At 41.3% G+C, this 23,942-nt stretch overlaps 2 protein-coding genes across 2 annotated transcripts in view; one reads left to right on the forward strand and one right to left on the reverse strand.

Annotated features, from left to right (window-relative positions):
- The window catches only part of C16H7orf50 (chromosome 16 C7orf50 homolog), a 125,026-nt gene that overhangs the window by 13,573 nt on the left and 87,511 nt on the right, over positions 1-23,942 (reverse strand). Inside the window, exon 3 of the mRNA XM_033073806.2 lies at positions 14,822-15,015. Coding sequence (XP_032929697.1) covers positions 14,822-15,015 — 194 coding nt within the window. The remainder of the gene's footprint in view (positions 1-14,821; positions 15,016-23,942) is intronic.
- GPR146 (G protein-coupled receptor 146) overlaps positions 20,858-23,942 on the forward strand; it is a 50,102-nt gene continuing 47,017 nt past the window's right edge. The window contains exon 1 of the mRNA XM_033073801.1: positions 20,858-21,591. The gene's annotated coding sequence lies outside the window, so the exon portion shown is untranslated. The remainder of the gene's footprint in view (positions 21,592-23,942) is intronic.

Below are 23,942 nucleotides of genomic sequence, written 5' to 3' on the forward strand. Positions count from 1 at the left end.
GACCCTTTATACCCCAAACTCCCTGCAAACAGCATCACTTCTGAGCTCACCTCCCTACCCTTAAATGTGGATAACAGGTGTTTCCTCAATAAAGAACAACCACACTCCAAAAAATTCCCTGAAAGATATTTAAAGCCTTGCTGAAACACTTGGCACTGGAGGGATCTGCTGGAATATTTCACAGTGCAGTGCATACAACAGCAGCCTCTTTAAAACCCCATGCACTGGTGTTTAAGGCAACTCACTGCCCTTACAAAGCCCAAATTTGGAAATTCTGAATGCTGCTGTCAGGTCAGTCCAGAGGTGAGCCCAATGCACATATGGCCAGCAGGTGAGCAGGGAATGCTGCACCTCAAAGAGGCTCCCTGGAACCCCTGGAAGCAGCATGGAAGGGGAAAAAATTTGGCATAAGCTCACTCTTGTGGGAGAAAAGGCATTTTATGGATGGAGGTTTATATGGATATATAAAAAATATATGGATGTGGATGGAAGTTTAACATATGCCCTTATAGTGCATATAGTGAAGTAGGAATAATAATTTTTTCTCCAGTTATAACACGTACAATTATTTAAAGGGAAATGTAAAAGTGTTTATTTTTATTGGGGGTATTCAGAGTTTCTTCTATTTCTCTCAGGGGTATTTAAAATGGATTTACTTTTACAAAGACGTTTTTTGAATGTCTGGTGTTCCACACAAGACTTCATGCCCAGAAAGCTGCCTCATGCTGAACTTCATTGCTCAATCCAATGTAAGGAGAAATCTCAGTTCAAGAGTGTGTGATGCTGATTGTCCTCATTTGGAAAGAACAGCCAAAATTTAAATTCTAAATAGAATTTCTGAGACTGGACTGGAGCAGCTTTAGTTAAAATCCTGGAAGCACACATTTGTGGTAAGACCCAATATTAGACATAAGAGACAACTGTAGCCTTTAAGTGTGTGTTTCTCATGTTATGGATCAGTCTGTTTATGTCCCAACTCCAATCCATGCAGAAAGTTAATATATTTATGCTGATATTCTCAAATCGAGTTCTAACTACATTATGACTCAGATAAAGATTTTTCTTATTTTCCTAGAAGAAAGAAAAGACACTAATGGAGCTCGTTTGCCAAAAGAAAACTTTCTAAAATTGTCAACAGATTTTAGAATCAGAGCCACATTTTTGGTTGAAAATCCTGGCACCACTTTTCAATCTGTGGTTTAAAAACATTTTTTAATATATTCTTCCATCTGGTTTAGACACAGTATAATGACTATAGACTTGTGAAAAGGAAAGAGGAGGAAGCTTTTTTTAAATTCAGGAATCACACATGCAGGAAAAAATAAATGTGCTTTTAAGTGTCCCATTTTTTGTCCTGATGTCCATTATTAGGACAGATTGTATCTGTGCAGCAAACAGGTCACAGGATTTTCTTAGAAAGTATTTATAAAGTGAAAGGAAGGGGCCTTTGTGCCACAAAGCCAAGTTTGATTAGATCTACATGAAATGTTTATCACAGCTTATCTTTTATTCTACGTACTTTTATCACTTGCCATTATTTGTAAGTTTTATATTATGTTTGCATCCTGCAGCTTCAGCCAAGCTAGAAATCCTCTTCCTCCCCCACCACAGGCTCTGTTAAACTCAACATGAGACGTTCCCTTCAAGTATAAACAGATGATTGGTGGGAAGAAAAGCTGACCCAGGAGATTGTACAATGCCTCAAACCCATGCAGCAGGTCCTGGGGAGAGCTCCTGTCCCTCAGCTCTGGTACAATACACGAGGGGTGTCTCACTGTGACTCAGATTCTCACAGGCACCAACCCACCTGCAAATGCCAGCAGCATCCAACCAGGAAAAAAAACCTTCACAATTTCTTTAAAAGTTATTTTCCTGATACAGTTATTTAGTTGCTGGTATCTGCATTAGCCCACCTGCAGCAAAACTGTATTTTGATTTGAAAAAATATATATATAGCAGTAATAACATGCTGAGAACTTGCTGTTGTTTTCAGTAATAACAAAAAGGTCAGGCTTGAAAGCCCACAGCTACTATTACTGTATTTCTAAGCTAAATATGCTTTTAATTTTATATACATTCATAAAAAGAACACAAAGCAGGAGTTGAATTATCACAGAAGAAGAATAAAAAATAGAATTTGAGCCCTTCACAGCCAATCTGTTCTGCTCCTGCAAGGAATACACAACCAAGTGCTATCCCAGAGCCCCATCTCCTCTCCAGATGTCCATCTTTTCTTGCACTTAATTCTGGTCACACTGATGCTTGAACCAGAAATAAGGGAAAGGGAAAATGAAAACAACTGTTATGCCTCCCTCCCATGAAGAACATCCTGGGGGGTACGAGGAGATAAAGAGGGCCCCACACTCTGTGGGGAAGGCATGTAAGGAGCCAGCTGCATGTAAAATCCTTCCCAAAAGTTGGCAAAAGTCCATTTATGTAAATGCTTTCTGAAGATCAGATGAGCGATATGCTACCAGACCCAGAAAAAACAAATATGGTCAATTCTGTTCTCCCTTACTGCTACACCAAGAAATGTCCAACTGTGGCACAGAACACTCCTGCAAGGGCACAGATTCAAGCCAAGGAGCTCATTTTCACTGCTTTTGAAATTTTGAATCAGCTTATAAAACTGTAATGGTTTAAACAAACAACAAAACAAAACAAAACAAAAAATACACCATCACAAAAAAATAAAAAGGAAAAAAACAAACACCCGAACTTTTGTGTTTTGTTAATAAAACACAATAAATGTATGAAAGTGTGACGGTTTTCCATATAGCAATGCTAAAAATAATGCTGGAAGAGAAACAAACTTCATGTGAAATTTTATCTGTGAAAGTTTTGAAGGAGGGATGAAGAAATGGCCACTTGGAGGAGGATTTGGACACTGAAGACGTTGGCTGACTGGTTTTGCTTTGAACCAGCCAGGACACCCAAGAACCAATTTCTTGCTGGTCACAGTGAGTTGTAGGTTTGTGTTCCTCATTTCTGCAGGGCTGTTTCAGGAAGCCCTGAGGCTGCAAAGGGATGCTGGCACTCTGGGAAGGTGCCTGATCCAGCTGGGCCAGGGATCAGCAGCACTGCTGAGAATGGGCTGCCCTTCTGCACCCAGATGGCTCCAATTTGTCAGGTTGGGTGTTTCTGTGTGGCTTTTCTTTTTGCAAAAGCCTAAGGGATTTCCAGAGCCAACAACTGCTCTTCTGCAGTTCCAAAGCCCAGAGCAGCATTTCCCATTTCCCAGTAACAAGCAAAGCAATGTTCTTGTTCTGCTCAGGAGATGCCCAGTGCTGACCTGCACCACATCCCAGAAACAGGCACATTTTTTCCTTTCTGGCTCAGCATCCAGCAGATCCAGTCCCAGCTGAGAGAGCCCAGCTGGCCTCTCCTTCCCACAAGATCCCAATTCTCTTCCTGCAGGTTTCCCAGTGGGGTTACCCCATGTCCTTGAGGAACAGGAGCTGCTTTGGGGGGACCATGGTCTGAGAGAAGCTGAGGGGTGAAAGGCAGCCCAGCAGTGTGGAGGATGGCCAAGCAGGCTGGGTGCCAGCAGCATCTGTGAACAGACACACCAGTGTCCTCTCCCTGCCTGAGAACCCTGACAAAGAACTGCCCTCAAATCAATCCCAGCCCTTGTGGCACCCAGGGACTCCCTCGTGCACCCTCCAGGAAAGGGGAAATTCCCCCTCAGATGGAAGCTGAACCTTGAGCCTGTGCTGCCTGTAGCTCTGCTGCAGAGCTGGGTTGTTCTGAGGGCAATGTTCTGTAGGATCAGAACTGTCAAACTGTCAGACATTGGATTGTCAAATTCCCACTGAGCCCCTTTAGTTAATTGAGTTCTCTTAGGACAGCATTGAAGGACTGGCATTTATTAATTTGGGTACCAGCCCTTGATGCACTGTTGCAGCAATTACATTTGCAGGTTTTTTTTAACTCTAAATGCAATCCAAGTATTTTTATTGCTGGCAAAGTTCATTTTTGATACAAGAAAATGAAGCCCTCTTCAAATAACTCATCACACAAGTGGCTCTTACAGTGCATCTGAGAAGTACCACACCTGGGGTTATTCTGGACCAACAAGAATATATATGGAAACTTAAAAAATAAAATAAAGACATGTCAGCCATCCTTGTCATGTTTTGCATCCCAGTCTGGACATCCCATGGCTGCATTCATCAGGAATTGTGGCAGAGGCAGATGGAGACAGAATGCTGCAGACCCCACAGCATCTCAATCTCCCAAGCTGTGACCTTCCAGAATGATTTACTCTTATTTTTGCAGAAAAACTCTAAAAAGGGACAATATCAATACCAAGATCAACCTCAAAGTGTTCAGCAGTTCACAGCCCACTCACATTTTTCTGATTTAGCTGAGATAGTCTGTGATCTCTCACTGCATAACAAAATCTGCTGTCACATCAAGGTGTTCAGGGCAGTGTTAAGATTCCCCTCTTCTAATACCCTGTGACATGTGTTGCACTACTAAGATTTTAAGTCATGTATGCTTAAAGAAATGGATCTGCCAGTTACTGCTTCCTGCAGATGGTTCTCATTCCAATTCAATTTCATTCATATAAAAGTAATTACTGATACCTTTTTAGACATCATCGTATTAATAAACCTGTGAAGGAGGAGACAGGTTTTATTAAGGATTTAGTTTTATTATTTCAAAAATATTTCTTGCTATTCTAACTCTGGTTAGGAAGCCTTGACAGCTCCCTGGAGCTAATTGATTAATAATCATTGCCATCTGCATTTTAAATTTTAATTTTGGCTTTGGCTGACTAGTCTAAATGATTCCCTAGAGCTAGGAAACTCCTCACCACTACTGTGAGTACTTGGGCACTGGATGAATAGTTTGAATGTGTTTGAGGAAGTGAGAAGCGGTGTTAATTCTCCCAGATCTGAATTTTATGACACATAGAAAACATAAAACCTCCCTAGTCTGAATGGAGGAAGATGGGTGAGCACAAAATGCCTTTTCTCAAAGCCAGAAGGAGGGTTAAGCATGGGATGCCTGAGCTTGGAGCCAGGAGTGAGGCAGGGATTTTGGAGAGCCAGGGGAGAGCAGACTTCAGAAGCTGGGAGAAAAAGCTGTGCCTCTCACTCCTTCAGTGCAACCTCCCTGCAAATGAAATATTCCCCAAAGAAAGGAAATAACCCCTGCCATCTGCTTTTAGTTAAAAAATACCAAGAGGTAGTTTGTTGTAATACTTAAATGTGAAATGGATTATTTTAATTATTCTGGTTTTATTTGACCTGAGCAGTGCCAAACTCTCCCCAAAGACAAATGGAAAAGATCAAAGTGCTTGTGTGAGGTTTTGAGCACTGCAGTGAGGAGTGAAGATGTTTCCTTACTGTCAGGATACACTCCTGAAGCAGACTGGACTTCTGAATCTCCCTAATATATCTCACAAGGTTTCTGAAAGTAATATCAGATGAAATAATATATTAAAGCTGCTTAATTATTCTATTAGATCCAATCTCTTTTGTATAATACTATGGAAAGATGAAAGCTGCATCTCAGTGACAAATATCTAATAGCTACATTTAATAAACTGTTAAGAAAATTCATTTATACTCGATTTCATTTTACTGGAAGTGAGTTATTAAAAAAGGACATTAAATTTTCTTAACCAGGTTTGGAAATCAAGATGCAGACAAAGAAACTTTAACTATTTTTATCTGAGTATTCGTGGATTTAATACACGTAATCTAATTTTCCCCATCTGAGGAAGCACTTTACAGTCCAGCAGTTAAGTACTGCTAATACAATTTATAGTTGTGACAACATATATGTGAACATGTATGTGAACAATTTTAGAAGTTTTAACCATCCTATTGATAAAATTATCAATAAATAACAGGAAACTAAATTTTGGGAAAAAAACCCCAAAAATAATTCACCAAGAATGCACTGGAAGCCTCCTCAGGTAAATCAGTTACCTTCAGTGCCACCATACATACATGGCAAACTTGGGAATTTTTGTTCCTACTTTTCTCAGCAGCAGTGAAGTGGAATAAAGCTGGAAGGACACCAGGAAGGACACTCCACCATGGGAGACAGAAACCTCTCCCAGGGTAGCTATGGAAAGGTTTGGAATATTAATCCATTAACCCTGCAGAACCAAATCCATGCAAACTTCACCTTCAAAAGAAGGAATTGAGAAAAATCCTGCAGGTCTGTTGGGAGCAGACATTGGTAGAGGGCCAAAGAAAACAGAGCCTGTGCTCAGATGAGAAGGAAGTTAAATCTGCTTTCCCTCATCTCACCTCTCTGGAAGGAGACCTTTGGACAGTACAGGGACTTTGGTGAGTCACAAACTTCATCACTGTTTAATTTATCACCTGAAAAATGGGCTAACATAACACTTTCTCAAAAGCTGTCATAACCAGACTAAATAAATCAGTGTCAAAATAATTTTCATTTATTTATCAAAACACAGTTGTGATATGCTATCAGGCAAGGTATTATGGAAAAGCAAATTATCACTACCATGGTGGGGAGAAGAGAGAGACAGTATGTTTTAAAAAAACATAAAAATCTCTTTATAGACAGGGTGAGCAGTCAGGTATTTTTCAATTGATCCTGTAAATGATAGATGTCAGATGAAAGGATTTGTGAATTCATGTTAATGATGTTATTAAATACACTATTTCCATATGAGAATGTTTAAACAAAATGCCCAAGTAAATATTTTGACAGCTTTGTTTCACACTGAAAAAGTGGTAGAAGTGCAAAGAGACAGAAGGTTCCAAAGTAAATCACTCTGCAGCTTTTACTGAAATATGTTTGAGAGGTATTCTTGTGACCTTCCACAAAATTAATTCAAAGATTTAGAAAGACAAATAATTTGATTTAGAGCCATAAAGAAGGATTAGAGTTCCCTATTCCATTTTTCTTCTTCTGTTAAATTTAGTGACCATTTATGGTTATGAAAATTAGAAATCTCTTTCCTCTGAATAAACTAAATAGGACAATGAGCAGATTCTGAAAGACAGAAGAGCTACTAACTCTGACAGAGGAAAATTTACCATGGACCTGAGCTTCCCTTCCGTTCTCCACTCAAGCCATACATTATTGTTTATCAAAGGGGTAAGAAAGCCACTCCAAACTCATTCCCTATAGAAAATACTTTATCCAAGATAATATTAATAGCTAAATCATAAAAGGTTTGGTTCAGGGAAGGTTGTGTTAGTTCAGCTGCTCTTCCAAAGCTCAGTTGAATGAGTTGCATCATAAGCATTTACTAATTTGGCTGGAAAATCACGCAATCATTGATGTTTCTAAAACTTACTTCTGAATGAGTTGAAAATACCACAGAAATACTTGCAACATCTCAGAACTTCCAGGCATAACTAAGCTTAAAATTCTTAGAACTGACATATCAGAACTCCCAAACATCTATTTCATCTCTAGAAATCAGAGCTGCTTATCCAACAAGCTGGAAATGGCAAAATACATCCAAAAATATTTGTAAGTACCTAGGATCTTCACAATTCAATCCATGACTGTGGAGAGGACTTGCTAGAGATTATTAGACTGAAATTATTTTACAAAATAATTCTGTCCATCTGGAGCATTTCCAGGATAGTATTACAGATACCCAGAATATATTGCTAAGGTTTGTTTTCTTCCCAGAAATTCTTGATAAAAATAGCAAAGATTGGCTCTGAGCCATTGAAAAGGGGATTTTTGTTATTTTTCTTTCTTTTGGTTCCTGTTTTTAGACTTGTGTAGTAAATGATACCATTATTTGTCAGCATTACCTTGAACTGATGAGTTTATCTTCAGCAGCTGCTCAAGAAGCCTTGGTGCCTGCTCTGGCTCTGGAAGTGGTGTCACTTATAAATCAGCACCATGCAGTGCCTGAGCTCATCTGCAGAGCCACAATGTGTTAATTCAGGCTCATCTGAGTGTTAACCTGGTTATTCAGTTTCCAGACCCAAGTATTCCTGCACAAGCACTGTCTTCTGTTCAGTACCAGTGCAGGCATCTTCAACCATCTGCATTGCAAAATTGGATTTGAATGGAAGACCTTGCTTTTGGTGTGCACTCTTCACACAAAGTCTGGCTGACTCACTCTGTATTATTTATAAGTGGAAAAAGACCAGAGATATAGATAAGGAACAGTAATCTGCATGATCTCACTAAATTAAGAGTAAGATATTCATGTGCTTCTTGCAAAGCAGTGAAATTGTTGTATTAGAACCATAAAAAGCAGCTAACCCAGCAAGAAGTTAATAACAGTTTAAAAGCAATTTCTGCACAATCTGACATCCTGTGGATGTCATGTGGGGGTTAGAAAAACACTGGCATGTCTCCAACACATATCTACATATCACTTCCCATCAAGATACAGAAAAGTGAATCCAGAAGTCAATGACTCTATCAAAGGGAATGAAAATCATCGACTCAGGCTGCCACCAGACATCTTGATTAAACAGACAGAAGCTGTATGGTGCTGTTACTGAGAGTGCAAAGTGACAGTCACAGAATCCTAAATGCACAGTTTGGATAATCAGATGATAATGAGAACACTAACACCTGGAAATGGGTATCATGAACCTAACTCTGGAACAGGAGTGAATCTGACTTGCTGCAGCCAGGCTGAAGCAGGATGAGAAACCCTGAACAATGTATTACAGCTACAGTGGTATATTCTGTCATTAACACAAAACTCAAATAGTTTGAGGGGAGGAAAGAAAAAATCTTTTATTGTTCAAAAAATTCAGTGTGAAATCTCAATATTCTATGGCTCAAAGATTAATCCAGTGCTGTTGCCCACAATGCAAAGCCAGAGTGACAGGGAGCAGGGAGGAATCACAGCCCCTCAGTCCCCTCTGTGCTGCTGGACGGCAGCTCCAGTAAAAGCACTTTTGTTTCCAGGTGTGCATTTCCAGAAGCATCACAGGCACATGAGTTCAAAGAGCACCAGAGCACATCAGGGACTGGAAGGAGCAGGAGGAGAGGAAGGATCATGGATGTGCTGCTTCAGAGGGGCAGTGACACTGAGAAACCCAACACAGCCACAAGCAGCATGCAATCACCACAATGGGAGAAATTATTTACCAACTGTGGGGCAATACTGTGATTTAACAAACCTTGCTTAACAACAAGTCCAACACAGCAGAAGAATTTTTCTGCTTCACATACCCTGCCAGCCAGCTTTGTCTTCTGCAGAGGATAATGTGCTTGAGCACAATAACAGAATAGCTCTGAGCAGCACAAAATCTGTGGAGTGAGAACACCCCCACCACCTACCCCCAGCAGAATAACTGCTGGCATACCAGCACCTTAAAATAGGAAAGGTGTGGGCATTGCAACAGAGAGCTTTGTAGAGCTTGTGAGTAATGTCAGGGCTGCTAGGGAACTGCAAACAAACTGAGGTGGCTTCATCAGCTGCCACTCAGTGCAACTGAAGTTACACAAGGGAGTGGAGGATAATGATAAGGCAACTCACTCTCAGCAAACTGAGACTCCTTTGCCCCAAACTGAGACAGTGGCTGCCTTTAAAATGAGGAAGATCTTCCCAAGTATTAACATCAAATGGAAAACTTGCAGCTTTACAGACACTGCTTTAGGTCAAGGAGAGGAATCCCACTTAGAGGCAGGTCAGGCCCGGGTAGAAATTAAAACTCAAGCAATATAGAAACTTGGATAAGTGCTAAAATAAATTCACTGATCTCCAGAGTATTAGGGAAAGTGCAAGCCTTTGAAATCAGATAGCAGCAAGTGCCTGCCCAAGTTCATATAAAACAGAACAACCCCAAATGCAAATTTATCCTGAATCTGACTCTGGATTCATGAGGCTTTTTAGGGAACTAATGAATATGGCAAAATGACTAAAAGCATGCAGGAATAGATTAATTACATCCATAGTTAATGCTTGCTCCAGAACATTTAAAAAACAGCCCTGGGATCATTAAAACAAAACCATTCCCCCTCACTATTCCCCCAGTCTTTGAGGAAATGCTGTTCTTTCCAGACACCTTAAAGCCCCAGTTGTTGAAGGGAATTCAGGAACACTGCTGCATCTAATTACAACAGTTTGTCTTGAGTTCACACACTATTTTTGTTACTGGCTAATTGAGATTCATCACTTGAGCAGTTCTGCAGTATTTTATGAAATTCAAGATAACTGATGAGCTTAGATTTATATTCTGCACCTTCCAATCAGGAAGGAAACTCGATCTCCATTTTGGAGAGTGGGGGAAGGAGAAATGTCAATAAATTCTAATGTTAGTCACTGTCCAATCCAAGGAGTCAGTCTCTGGAAGGAAAAAAAAAAAGACCTGTGTATGTTTAGATTTCTAGTTTATCAGTTGCTCTTAACATCTGAAAGCTTCAGCTGTTGATGGTGAAACATGAACACCAATGCCAAGTTTGAAATCAATACTGATGTAGGCCAGCAGCAATGAGAATGACTTAAATTCAGAACTGAGTATCAAAAAGCCATCACTGACTCTGGCTAAAAAAGTAACCTGTGAGAAGTAAAACAACTTCAAAACATTATGAATCAACAAAGGAATGTGACACAAGCTTGAGGTACTTTAACATTAGAAACTGGTTTTCAACATTAATGAGCACGGTTGTGTTTGTGCAGAAGCTCCTCCAATGGAGTCACCAGCCCCAGGAGGGGTTGGATGAATGGGTTTGTGATTTCCTGAAGGGCCACCATCTTCTGAGCTCTTTGGCCACAAATCTCAAATGTTGCTGCCCAGCACCAGCCTCTCCTGGCTCCTTCAAAAATCAGAAACTGAGTGAACACTAATCTACCTCTTCATTCCCTTCTCCAGAAGACCTCTATTCCATAAAGAATATAAACTTGATATACTTTCCACATGTTATTTCTATTTTGACATCTATATAATATATGACATATATTAAAAAATATCAAACTATAAAAAGAATGTTTCCAGCAACAGCCCTCGAATTTCTGTATTCTTTGAAAGGAAGAACAACATTTCAGCTTTAAAATCTCCCAGGCTTGGCACTGTTTGTAATAAAGTTTGACTGAGGACCAGGATCTGTTTCCATTCTGCAAAGCCAGCAGATAAACAACTGCCCTGGGTTGTCCAGGGCTGTCAGCAGTGCTGCCACCACACTCAGCAGAAACCACCTTGGGATCTGCAGAGTCAGACCATTTCCTCACGCCATGGGAACCTCTGCCTGCCTCTCACTTTCCTGTTTCTGTAACATGCCCTTGGTTTGTATTATTCTAGAAGCGTCTTTTTCCTTTAAAGAAATCTCTGACATTCTCTGAATCTCCCCTGAATTCAAATTAGGCAATGAGAAAAATAAGACCTATATAAAGAAAGTGACATATACTAACAGTATGGCATAAATAATTTTAAAAAAAAAATTGTGCTTCAGTATGTTATTTTTAAAATTTTGGTACATGATAAATAGTATTGTAAGGCTTGGGTAATCCACAGCACACATCCAGATAATATTATCTATTATTTCTACTTCAGATGATATGAATCTGGTAGTTTCACATTCCTTCAGTGAGGTCTTTTCAGATCTCTCTCTATTCCTTTGATGGGTGATGGAGAAATCCATATGTGCAGATCCATACAGCAATAACTTTCCAAGCCAAACACAAGAACAGCAGCTTCTAGGAGAGGGTGGCTTGCCAAGACAAACAAGCTCTGCCAACATTTTAACACCACAGAAGGTCAGTTACATTATAATTAAACCTAATTACCATTCTCTAGAATTGCAACATCTTTTCCCTTGAAGTCACCTAATGCTCAGAACAGGATGAATTTCTATTCTAGTTTTTCCAAGAATCACAGTAAGGAAACAATCTGATATTCCCTTTAAATCTGAATCATCACTTATCATCATAAGCAAACAAGGGATGTCATCTTTAAAAGGAAGAGCTCTGAGCACTCTATTTAGCTACTAATACTTTGTCAATCCTGCTTTTCCCTATTCCTCTGCAGTAATTTTAGAGGGTTTTTTTCTCTTCTGTCCAGTACCACTCTGGTGTTTTTCCATTATCTCTTTTTTTTTTTTTTCCTTTTCAAAGTTTTATAACCCTTCTGCTTCAGCTCCCTACTTTTAATCCTCTCTCTATCTTCAGATCTTCCCTTCTGCTCCCTGGGCAAGCTGGGGATCTGACAGCAGTAACTTTTCTCTGCCAACTGCTGCCTTGGAAGAGAGCTGTGCTGAGAACCACCTGAACTCATCTCACTGAGGAAAAAACGAGATAAAAATTAGTAAAGCAAAGGTTTTTTTCTCTTCCTCTTTACTTTTACCACAGGTGAAGAGAAAGTGAGAGATGGGAAAAAAACCAGGAGTCATTTGGCTGCTTTTCCTCCATCAGGAGTGCAAACCTGGTCATGCTCAGCCTGCTTTTGTTCAAATGAGCAAGGAGCTGAAAATCCTGGGCTATCAAAGTCACCCAGCTCACAGGGGAGACCTTTAGCTCCTCAGCCTCAGGAGCTGGGGGCTGCAGTGTGAGCTGGCACCAGCTGCTGTTGCATATGGCCATGCCATGTGCATGGTGAAAAAAGCCTCCCCAGCTAGGAGGATAATAAACTGATAATTTGATCCCTCTGGAGACTGGAAAGCATCAAGGATCATTTGTTTTTAGACTCAAATAACAACCTGGAAAACTGAAGACGTGCTCAGCCTGTGGCACACTGTGCCAGCAGTGGGGACCTTGGCAGAGGGGGCACAGGTTGGCAGTGCTGCCAAGGGGTGCCAGTGCCACCATGCAGCCCTTGCAATCTGGCTGCACTGCTCTGCAAGCAGCAGGAACAGCAGGAGCAGCCCTGCCCTGCACACTGTGAGCCTTATTCCCTGCTGTCAGTGCTCTCCTCATGAACTCCCCTCGACTGACAGCACTTCACAGCTTTGTGAAAGTCACCCTGTGCCTCCTACAGCTGTGCTCTGCTGCTGCAAACAGCTCCTCAATAAATAAAAATAGCAGGTTCAGTTATCCTGTGGTACATGGAGTTCCACCTGTCCTGCAGGACATTCAGATGCCATCAGGCAGCGAGGATGTCACTCCACTTAGCCACACCTGTGTCATGCAAGGCTTTTATTGTGGGTGGGGCAAAACACAAACCCACAGCACTCTTCTGTTTACTTCCAATTATATTGATCTCTTGCATCTGTAACATTTACATATCCTCCCACACATTATTCATGCCTGTAGCCCTGCAAAAGCATGTAGTCTGAAATCCCTCACCCACTCAGTATGCTGGGGAGCTTGCCATGGCTTTCCAGAATCTGGATCTTTTTTTCCCTTCCTCAGCTAGTATATTACTTCTTGGATTCATTTAAATCCAGTTATTTCTTTTGCAGTCTTACTGGATTGAAGATAAATTCTGAGTTGTAAGAGGACTAAGCTGTTTTTCTGTAACTAATGATGGTTCAAGATGGTCTGGGCACCTTTGGGGCTAGAATGGTGACTGTTTGCTTGGCAGTTCAGCACCTTATGACCACCTCTGTTAAGTCTACAAAATTCAAATTGCTGGAATAATCCCTCACACCTATTGCTGTGCATACAACCCATAGACTCTTGTATGACAGGACCAAATGAGAGAGCTGGTTTTCTATTTCAGGGTAATTTGGTACAGGTTAAGTGAAACTCTAGAATCAAATTTGTTCAAATATTACTTCAAATATAATTTCATATTCTCCCACGTAACAAAACAAAAATCCATACAGATAACAGTGGGATAACAAGCGAAACCCCACAGCTTGTTCCTTTACTTTCCAAACCTGAAATCCATTATCTGTAGATCTGGTTCAAAGCTAACTGTCAATCCATTTGCAGTTCAAAACAGTGGTGAACTGCTCCAGCTGTTTTCCAGATCAAAAATATTATTGTCATTTTGCTATCGCTGCATGCTGAGGGTTATGTAACAAAAATGCACATGTCCCTCTGCCTGGAATGCAATTAATTTCCTCCCTTCCCACTGTGAGTGGTAAGTAACAATTCAGACAGTCTGGATGCTTCGGTTTTGAGCACAGGCAGGGATGCAACCCTGGAATTATTCCATGTGGTAACCCACTATTTGTGACATGCCAGTCTTCTGGAGGTCTTGCAGTCAGGGTATATTTTGCAGTTTGGTAAAAATAAACATTATTTTCCTGTTGATACACGACCTCTTCACTGACTGTGGGGTACCCTGAGTGCTTCACTGCAGTTCTTTATTTTAACCATAGACTTTGCTTTATGCTGGAATTTTAAGTCTTCTAATAAGTGTGCTAACTGCATGAAGGGATTACTTCCAATCTGAGATCAGCCACTGTAGCTGCTGTACACTTTGGTATGCAAAAATCAGGCATTGTACACTATTAATTTTAAATAGTGGCAAATCCCATCTTAATATACAAATACCCAAACATTCTGCAGGTGGTTAAATTCAGACTCTGCAAAGCTTAACCACTCCATGGAATCTGCCTATATAAAGAGAAGAACTGGAAGTCCTTTGCCTAGAACAGCACACTCAAGAAACAAAACTCATTTTCTCAATGCAATCTTTTTTGCAATGTGCCTTTCATGTCTTTAAGTGCAGCTAAGCCCGTGATATTTATGTAACAACCATAAGATCTTCAGGAGAGGAGCTGCCTTTCTATAAAATGTTTGCACCATACTTAACTTCTCTCTGTTGTTGCTGTAATAGAAACACAATGGAGTGATCAACTGTCCTCCAGGGTGTCAGCTGAGATGAAACATTAACCTAGTACTTAACTGCAGCAATTTCCTTTAATGTGTTATTGCTTGGTACAGCTTGTTCTGGGTTACTGGTTTACAGCTCACTTCTGCAGGCAGCACCTGCAGTGGTTTTACTGTTCTTACCTGGTTAAATAGGCCAGAGCCCGCTCACATCCCGTTGGCTTTTTGGGCTCCACCTTTTTAATGGAGATCCCAGCTTCCCTCATCAGCTGTTTCTCCTTCTTCTTGCGCTCTTTTTTTAATTTTCTTTCCAGTTTTCTCTTTTCCTCTGGAGTAAGTTCTTCCTCTGCAATAAGCTCTTCTTCCTCTTTTGTAGCCTGAAATAATTAACATTTAAATGATGTGTTTATCTTTCTATAGGAAAGTGAACAAAATATGCATGAATGTAATTAAAGGTCACAGGTAATATTTAAGACCAGAAGGTTAAGGTTTCATATTTTTACTGTTCACTGTACTTCCATCACCTCTATGCTATGCCCAGCTCCCAGAACTGCAAATGAGACCTGTCCAACTGCCCTCTGCAGATGATGATACTGCTCTGAGCACTACAGGAACATGAGCACCTTCCACTTATGTATTAAACATCATTTCTAACACTTCTGGTGCTGTTTGTACTCCCGTGAACAGCAGGGGCTGTCTCACAGTGGATGGAGGGTTTGGATGTTTTTTCAGCACACACATAGTTCAGTGGGAGCAGAAGGGTTTCCTTAAGATCCTCAGTTTGTGTTTGTTGTGTAACCACACACTTCCCTGGGCTGAGAAAACCTCTGCCAGGCAGAGGCTTCATCTCCATTATGCCAAGGGCAAAGATGTGACAACTTTCTCCTTCATCCAAGATGTCTTGGAGATCCTTTAGCAATCTTGAGGAACATATGCACAATCTTCAGTAAACATACACAGACACATATCTCACAAAGGTTGGCATTTCTTTAGGCTTGCAGACAGAACAGTTAATTATTCACATCTGAAACCATATTACCATAAATATATGCATCAATATATCCCAAATGCAAATAAATATTCCACATACAGATGAAGAGCTTTAAATAGCTTATTTGACTATAAACATTGAGTTTATCCTGGAAAATCCAGTGTGAGATTACATTGTGTAGGAATAAAATGCTGTTCCATAGCCAGATGAATTCATTCCAGGCATTCCCAGATGTCTGAGGGATGCACTCAGGTAAGGTTCTCTGCTAGAGCCTGGGACACCCATGGAGGCCAACTGGGTCAGAAAGAAATCCTCTTCCTCCTCTCCCTGCTCTCCCCTCACCTGTTTAAAGAACCTGTAACTGAAACCTGAATGCACAAGAAGATCAACTGCTTTATGGCAAGATTGGTTAAACCCACCTTATGAGTTCACAAATCCTTAGTGTTGCATTAATTTGTGTCAGTCGAGTGCTTTCGAACACAAATGTAGACACAGAGCTAAATAAGGTTATTCTTGCTGACATTCAACTAAAGAATGTTAAACAAGGCAATACCTGAACACAATCTTATTTGCCAAAGACACCTGGTGGGGTTTAAACATTTGTTCAGTGTCAATTCACCTATCATCTAAGCTGACTCTGACTCATCTTTTCAACTTGGTGTTTTCACAGACCAAAGAAAGGTTAAGAAAGCAGAAATCAGAACTAATGGAAGTAGGACATTAAAGAGGAGTTGTTTTTTCTTGTTTAAAATACTTTTTATGTACTTTCAGGAAAAGCTAGCATTCATTGCAACCACATGCAAAAAAGGAACATATGTTGTATTAGTATAGAAGACATTTTATAGTTCATGCTGAGAACAAAATAATATTTAGGGTGAAGGTAGAATTGAATTGTTACACAGGAAACAACGATTTCATTTGAAAAGCCACCCTGGTACTCACTAAAATAACAATCCAGCCACACAAAGCCCTAGAAAACACTGAGGGTGGTCATTTATAAAGTGTTTGTAAAAGATTACTACAGCAGCTGTCCAACAGACGACACACTACAGTTAATCTTCTTTTAAAAATAATGTAATGAATTTGTTTACTTTTCTGTGAGCCATGAAGCTTTCAAATAAAGTGACTGTGGCACATCATTAGAGCCAGTCTGATAAAGAGGCCTCTGCTTCTTCATACTTACAGTAAATGCATATCTTGGAAACTTCCCTTCCTGCCCCCCCCACATTCCTCGCATTATCAAAAAGCTTTTTATCCTTCTCCCTGACCGCTCCATTAAAAACAAAACAAGTTGCTCCCTCCCTGTGGGTCCCAGTGTAAATAGAGAGCCCTAACAACGTTTGTTTCCAGCATGGATGGGCCATGGGCTGTGTGACAAGAGCATTGTTCTCCTGCAGGGCTGTCCCAGCAGTGGAGTCGGGATTTTCAGCTGGAGGTTCCTTCTGCTGGACCACAGCATCACCCAGGGAAAACTGGGCACATCAGCTCCTGCCTGGGACTCCCAGCACAGGCACTGACAGTCCTCACTACAGCTCAAAGCTTCTCTAGTTCCAAATGCACTTCTACCCATCCATGTCAACTTGGTCAGTTCAGTAGGATGTGCCACAGTCTGCCCTAGACTGGTTTTTAATTTGAAAACATCAGGTTTTACGTGCTTCAGAAAATACCTATATTTGTTGGTATAGTCCCTACTGAAGCTGAGGGTGATTTTATCAGTGAGGGTAATTTTATCACAGTTTATATTAAATAAAACCCCTTCCCCAAACCTGGGGACTTGAAAGAAAACAAAAACAAACCTTCCACTGGAATTGAAATCCTAACTGTATTTATTATTTATCAATCTATTGATGGTCTTCTCCTTTCCTTAAATTAACAGCTTGAGTTTTTAATTTTGTTTTCCCAAAACCATTAGTGTGACTGTTCATCTGGAAGATGTTTGTGACCCATTTGGATTAAGAGTTTTAGTGTTATGTCATTATTCAAACTAAAAAAACCCAACCAACAGGACTTCATTGTTTTGAGGTCATAAATATTCCAGGTTGTCTCCTTCTATATTTATAAAGTGACATCACAATTTGTAGTGCTACAATTTAGCCTTAACTACAACGTTGTAAAGCCCCTATTTGAGCATGTGAGACACTTGTTTATTGACATGATAAATTTAAACCACATGCACACAGAAAAACAGAACACTTGCTTATTTGCAAAGCCTGCTGAGAGCTACCACAGCACCTTGGGTTGTGGGCTCATTAGATCTCAACCTAAACAAGGTCAGGCCAGGTCAGCACACTTGAATGAATGACATTCAGAGGAGAGCCAGTGTTTTCCAGTGATTAAGGAGGTGGGAGTCTTCCACTTGGAAACTTTCCAGAAGGCCTGAAAAGGTGCTAAAAGGGATATTGCCACTGGATGCCACTTTTTGAGCGAAAGGCAAACCCCCAAATCTTTCACACTTAGGCTCATAAAAGCTCATGTCAACTCTGCACAGGCACGGAGATATGAGCTCAGGCACCCCAAGCAAATTCCCAAAGTTTGTACCACAGCAGGTCCATGTGCAGGCGAAGTGCTGTGGGTGCCAACACGCTGCCTCTCATCAGTGCCAGCCTCCAACTTTCTGAACTGCGAGTAAATATAGCAATATGCTCGAAATAGTCCAAGACATCTGACTCAAAATAGCTGGAGGCTTCAGCTGGAGCACTTTTAGATACCAGTTAAAGTTTTCCACCATTCTTTGTAAGCTGGAAATATTGCATGAATTTGAAGCATTTTATAAATGATCTTTAGAAGTGAGCTTACAATCATAAAAGGGGATCCAGCTCACACCGAAGGGAAATGTTCAATATTATAAAACAGCCCTGCTAAGCAGTACAGAACAGAGAAATATAACAAGAACTGCAAGAGAATCCAGTTAAAAGATGTATGGGTTCTCTTGAAGATACCTGACTCTTTTTTTTCTTTTCTTTTTTCCTGCAATGGGAGTGGCAGAATCAAACAGGTACAGTTTTTGTATCTCCATAAAAGCCTGTACTGCCAGGGAACTGTGAACTGCAATAGCTGAGCAAGCAGCACCAAGATGGGAATAACAGCACTAATAACAGCACACTAATTGCGTTGTGCTTCCACAGAGCACATAAGTGCATTTTAAAATTTGTTTCCAGTCCTTGATGGCCACATTTGCACCCCTGGCTGTCCATGGCCAGCACAGAATAATGTGGACAGGGTCAGAAACTGAGGAATTGCCACAGTGAACAGAATACTCATCTATGAAATTCTGCCTTTGGGATTCGTCTCTGTAGGTCTGAACTTCCTGCCTGATCAGGATTTTGGCTTTGCTGCCAAACCTATAGAAGGAACCACAAACCAAGCCACAACACCAAATTCACTATTTATTAGAACCAGTGAATCCAGCTCTTCCAAAACCAACAGACTTTTATCCTTTTCTGCCAGCGCAGCACCAGGAGTCTGTACAACAGCAAAGCAAGCAACAGCAGAAATTCAAAGGAATAAATAACAGTGACAAACATACAAAAAGGGCGTCAAATTTTTGAACTGCAGAGAGTTCAAAACGGAGGGGAAATGGATTATATGGCTTATTTCATAGTAGGAGCATTGTATTGCCTTGTTTGTTCATGAAGCTCATGTTATTTCATAACTTTTAACACAGAGAAATGTCAAAAGGGGCTTTGTTCACTGACCAAGAGCCACTGACACATCACGTAATGGCTTCTGCTTAGGAGCAGCCTTTTGGCCCCCAAGTGCCCTGTGAACGATATCAGCATGCAAAACGTCCTGTTTCTGCCTCACACAATACACATGAGCCCAGATAAATAACTGGCCATCTGCCAGCCTAAAAACAAAAAGCGGAATCTATAAACACAGATCAAAACCCACAGAGAAGAAAGGCTGGCAGACCCTTAGACACAAGGTTCATAAAAGAAAGATTGACAAATTATTTGTTATCCAAGGCTGGTCAAAGAGTTGGGCTTCAACTACAGCTAGAGAATTTGCATAAAACAGTTCAAGGCCACACTGAATTTAGATAATTATTTTTCTATCATTTAGCAGCCCATGAAAAGAAGTATGGCCAGAGAGGGCATATGAAATTTCATTATCGTGCAGAAAGCAAATTTTAAATGAAGAGCAACATGTAGAAATACTTTTTATACAATGTCTGTAGTGCTTACAGAGGAAGACCTTTTAGAAGTTATATAATGGTCAAAGGAAAATATAAAATTTTTCATAAAAGCTAGGTGTTTGTAGAATGCCAACTCCTCACAACAAAAACACTGGCAATAATTTATATTAAGTCGGTAAGGAAAGCTTTCTGTAGATTCAACCCAGGCAGAGGAGCCTCAAACAAGTTCTGCAGGAAACCAGATTTAAGTAAGAACAGCTTTTTTATCTTTCTGCTCCAGGAAAGGATTCTTCTTGTGGTCATGTAAATGTTGGAGGCTTGTTTGTTTTTTTCTAAAAAGCCTCCTTGTGTATACAGCTCTAGTATCTCAGGAACACAGTGATCAGGTAGCACCCGAAACTTGCAGCTGTAATTTAGAATAGATGAACCTTGATGAGCTTGAAACCCGGTTTAATTTACAACTGTGTGATCTTTGCTTGTCTCAGATTTACAGCCAATTGTGGAGAGCACATAAAGTGTTATCATTAGCAACTGCTGAATAAGAAGAAATTGAACAATTTACTAAATTACATGAAAGCATTTACAGGCACACAGAATACACAACTTAAAGAATGCAGCTTGTTGAATTCCACTTTATAGACTGTTACTGCTATAAAGTACATACTCCTGGGCTGTGGCAGATTAAGTTCTAAGGCATAAATTAGGATCGTATTGTATTTCTCATTTTTCTCCTCCAGTATCACAGCCCCGAGTACAACAGAAATCCTTGAGACACCACCACAACTGCAGACTCGGGGAGTGCAGCTTTGCTTCATTTGGCCAGGAATTTTCACATATTTGTTGAAGGATTTTGCTTACTCCCCTACTCTTAATTAAACCGCGTTGAGCAATCAGGAGAACATGGAAGTGGAAATAAAAATAAAAAATACCAAAAAAAAGGAACTCCGTCGGAAATCATTTGTATCCACATCCCTGTGGCTTACACACAGCCCTTTTAACCCCTCCCCAGAAACGCAGAGGAATTTTAATAGAAGGAGCACGAGACTGTCGCAGCACTCGGCGCTTTCACTGCCACCAAAGTCGCCCCCTTTAGTGGTGCTGACAATTCCTTCCGAGGCTTTAAAAAGCCTTTGGGCTGTGAGAGGCGGTAGAAAGCAGAGCAGAGGCTGTTTTGAAATCCTTGCTGGAGAATTAGAAAAAAAATAAATAAACCAAGCCGAAACCACGAGCTCGATCTCCTCCAATGAAAGAGGTACCACAGGGTGTAGGCAGGTTGCCAGGCGAGCTCGGCAGCGTGACCGCACTGCATTGAGTTTCTTTAATGAAAGCCAGGAAAGAACACATTACACAGTGTTTCTTCTGAGAGCCAGCGAGCCTCCAGTGATTGAAATCAATAAAAACAGTCGGCAAGGGGCCCAGTGGGGGAAGAGAGAAATCTCCACTACAGCATTCAGTTTGCTTTCCACTTTCTCCCTCCCCCTCCGAAGTTAAACTCCGGAGATCACCATGACGAGCTGCTCCGCCTGAAGACGCTGCTGCGGGCTCAGAGCTCCCTGCCCGCCTTCGCTCTGCCCCCAGCGCCAAGGAAATGAAAGGCTTGCTTGGAATCTGAATCCCGCCTGGAAAAAAACTTCACCGGACAAGTGCATCGCTCGGCACTTCAGGAAAAGGGATGGGTTTTACGGGCAGAGAATGCTAAAAGGTGAGAGGGGGGAGAGAAGCAGCGATCCGATGCTGGATGTAGGATGTCCAAGCCGGGCACCGCTGGAGCTGCGGGCAGGACTGCGAGCGAGAGCCTGAGAGCATCCTCAGCCTGAGCACAGCCAGGTAAGCACAGCCTGCTCCTGACAGCCCTGTCTGTCCCACAGCCGAGCCCCCTGTCCAGCCCGCACCCCCTGTCCCAGCCCCGGCCGGCTCAACGCCGAGCTGGTCCCGTCCGAGCACCGTGCCAGGCCACTAATCCTCCCCGAACTACAAACCGAGCACAAAAGGCCTTTGTTTGCCCGTTTTGTGCCGAATTTGCGAGCTGACAAGGTGGGACAGGGCCATTGCGAAAGCGCAGCCCCCCCAGGAGCTGCCGAGCGCTGACAGCGAGCCACTAATGCATTTCTAATATGGCCCCTATTTATCTATTTTATTTATGTGTTTTAATCACCATAGCAGCCACATACAGAACATACTTGCATGCTCCATGTGCATGCACGGGGGCTAGGCTGATTGTTTTGACAAAAGGAACTTGGCAATTAGTTGTTAACACAGCCAAGGGGGGTTTCTGGCACGTTGTTTAGGAAGCACCGACACAGGTTTATTCAGCACGTGTGTTGTTTGGCGTTATCCTAATGCAAAAAGGCTTTATCCCCAATAAAAATGGGGAAGGCACACATAACAGCTGTAGATCACAACACTCTTCTCAAGTTTTTGGCCAACTTCAGATGATTTACGTAGACCTCAGTGAGGCACAGAGGGTGAAATCAAAGCCTGCCTTCCGCAGAAATAATGATAGCTACATCTCTTCTCCAGCAGAGGCAGGAATGCACCGGGACAGATAATAAATAGGTGCCTGTGGAGCAAGAGCAGCAGTGCTGGTCCCCCTCATGCTGGTCAGCATGAGATGGTGACAGCAGCACACATGCTCGCTGCTGGAGAGGGTCTGGATATAACTCCCCTGAAATGTTTTAAATCCTCCCTACCCCAGCCTGCAGGGTACAAAGGCTAAGGTAGAGAGAACAGAGCTCCCAGCATCTCCAGCTCAGTACCAGCACAATGCACAGATTTAGTACAGCAAGTGCAGATGTGCGTCTGCAGGTGCAGTGTTGCTCTCTCCTTGGAAAACACACACTTTTAAAGGGTCATTCTGTTATTCTCGTGTCACACACAAATGGATGACTCACCCACTTAAAGAGTGACCTGGAGAACACCCCAGTGGCCAAAAGTAAAGGGCATAAGTTGAAGCATAAACTGTTCTAACAAACCTATGAAAAAAGCTGAGGCAGCATTTAAATAGCAAGAAGTTTCTAGACTAATATATTAATCCATGTTTTGAACTTTTCACACAAAATCATCACAAAATTATAGCTGAAGGTGTAATTAAAGAACAGTCATTTACAACAAAAAAGCAAAGTTATGATTCATAACAGAACAGGGCCCTACATGAAGTTCTGGGCATACCCACAGACCCACAGTTCATTTTGCAGAGTCAGTTCTCTGTTTTGCCTCCCCTGCACAGATCCTTTGCAGAAATGACAGCACCTTCACAGCTCAGGAATCCCAGCAATCATTCCCACACCAATAACAACTCTGCTTTGCACTGCTCTTGGAGCTAAATTTATCCTCACTCAGAGGAACTCATTAAAGCCTTTATTTAACACTTCAGACAAGGAAAGCTTAGGTGGGACTTACACAACACATATCGCTTGTACTGACATCTCAACTGAAGCGATATTCCTCCCCATTACTCCCTCAGCAAAAATATAAATATTATCTTTAAAGTGTGAGGTATTTTTGTTCATAGTGATGCATTTTTCAGAAGCCAAGTGGCATGAGTGACCACTGTTAATGGAATATATTCTTTTCAAACACACAACATAGAAAGAGATGTATTTTCTCTATCAGAACCAGTGATCAAATAACAGATATACTAGCAGCCATATCAGGGTTTTCAGTCATGTCTATGACATTAAAGCCGATTCTGTGCTCAGTGACCTATCCTTCAGACTGTCCCTCTGGAAGATCTGGAAGAATCTGAGTTGGGTACAACAGAAAAGAACTATTGGGAACCAATTTCTCACATTGCTACCAGTCATGAAGGTTCCATAACATCGGGAACACTTTGTCCTCAACATTGAAACACATCTTCATCACAATCAAGAGTTCCTAATAGCTCATGCCAATTGTCCCTAAGCAATCTGTTGGTAAAAGAGCTGTTTGGAAAGAGTCCATAAGGTTTTTAAAGTCAGAAAAGTAGATGGAAGTATTTTAAAGGAGGAAGGACAAACACTTTGTTTTACTCTCCCTCATTTAAGCCTTTATGAAGGAAAAGATCTGGGATTATAAAAATCGAGTTGAATGGCTATTAAAAAATGCTGAAATTCAACAGTAAAGGTGCAAACACCAGAGTCTGTTGAACACCTGCACAGCCTGTGTTCAGTGAAACAACATTTGTGCCTGCACTGGGGGAA

The sequence above is a fragment of the Catharus ustulatus genome, chromosome 16 (assembly GCF_009819885.2).
Source record: "Catharus ustulatus isolate bCatUst1 chromosome 16, bCatUst1.pri.v2, whole genome shotgun sequence".
Taxonomy (NCBI): domain Eukaryota; kingdom Metazoa; phylum Chordata; class Aves; order Passeriformes; family Turdidae; genus Catharus; species Catharus ustulatus.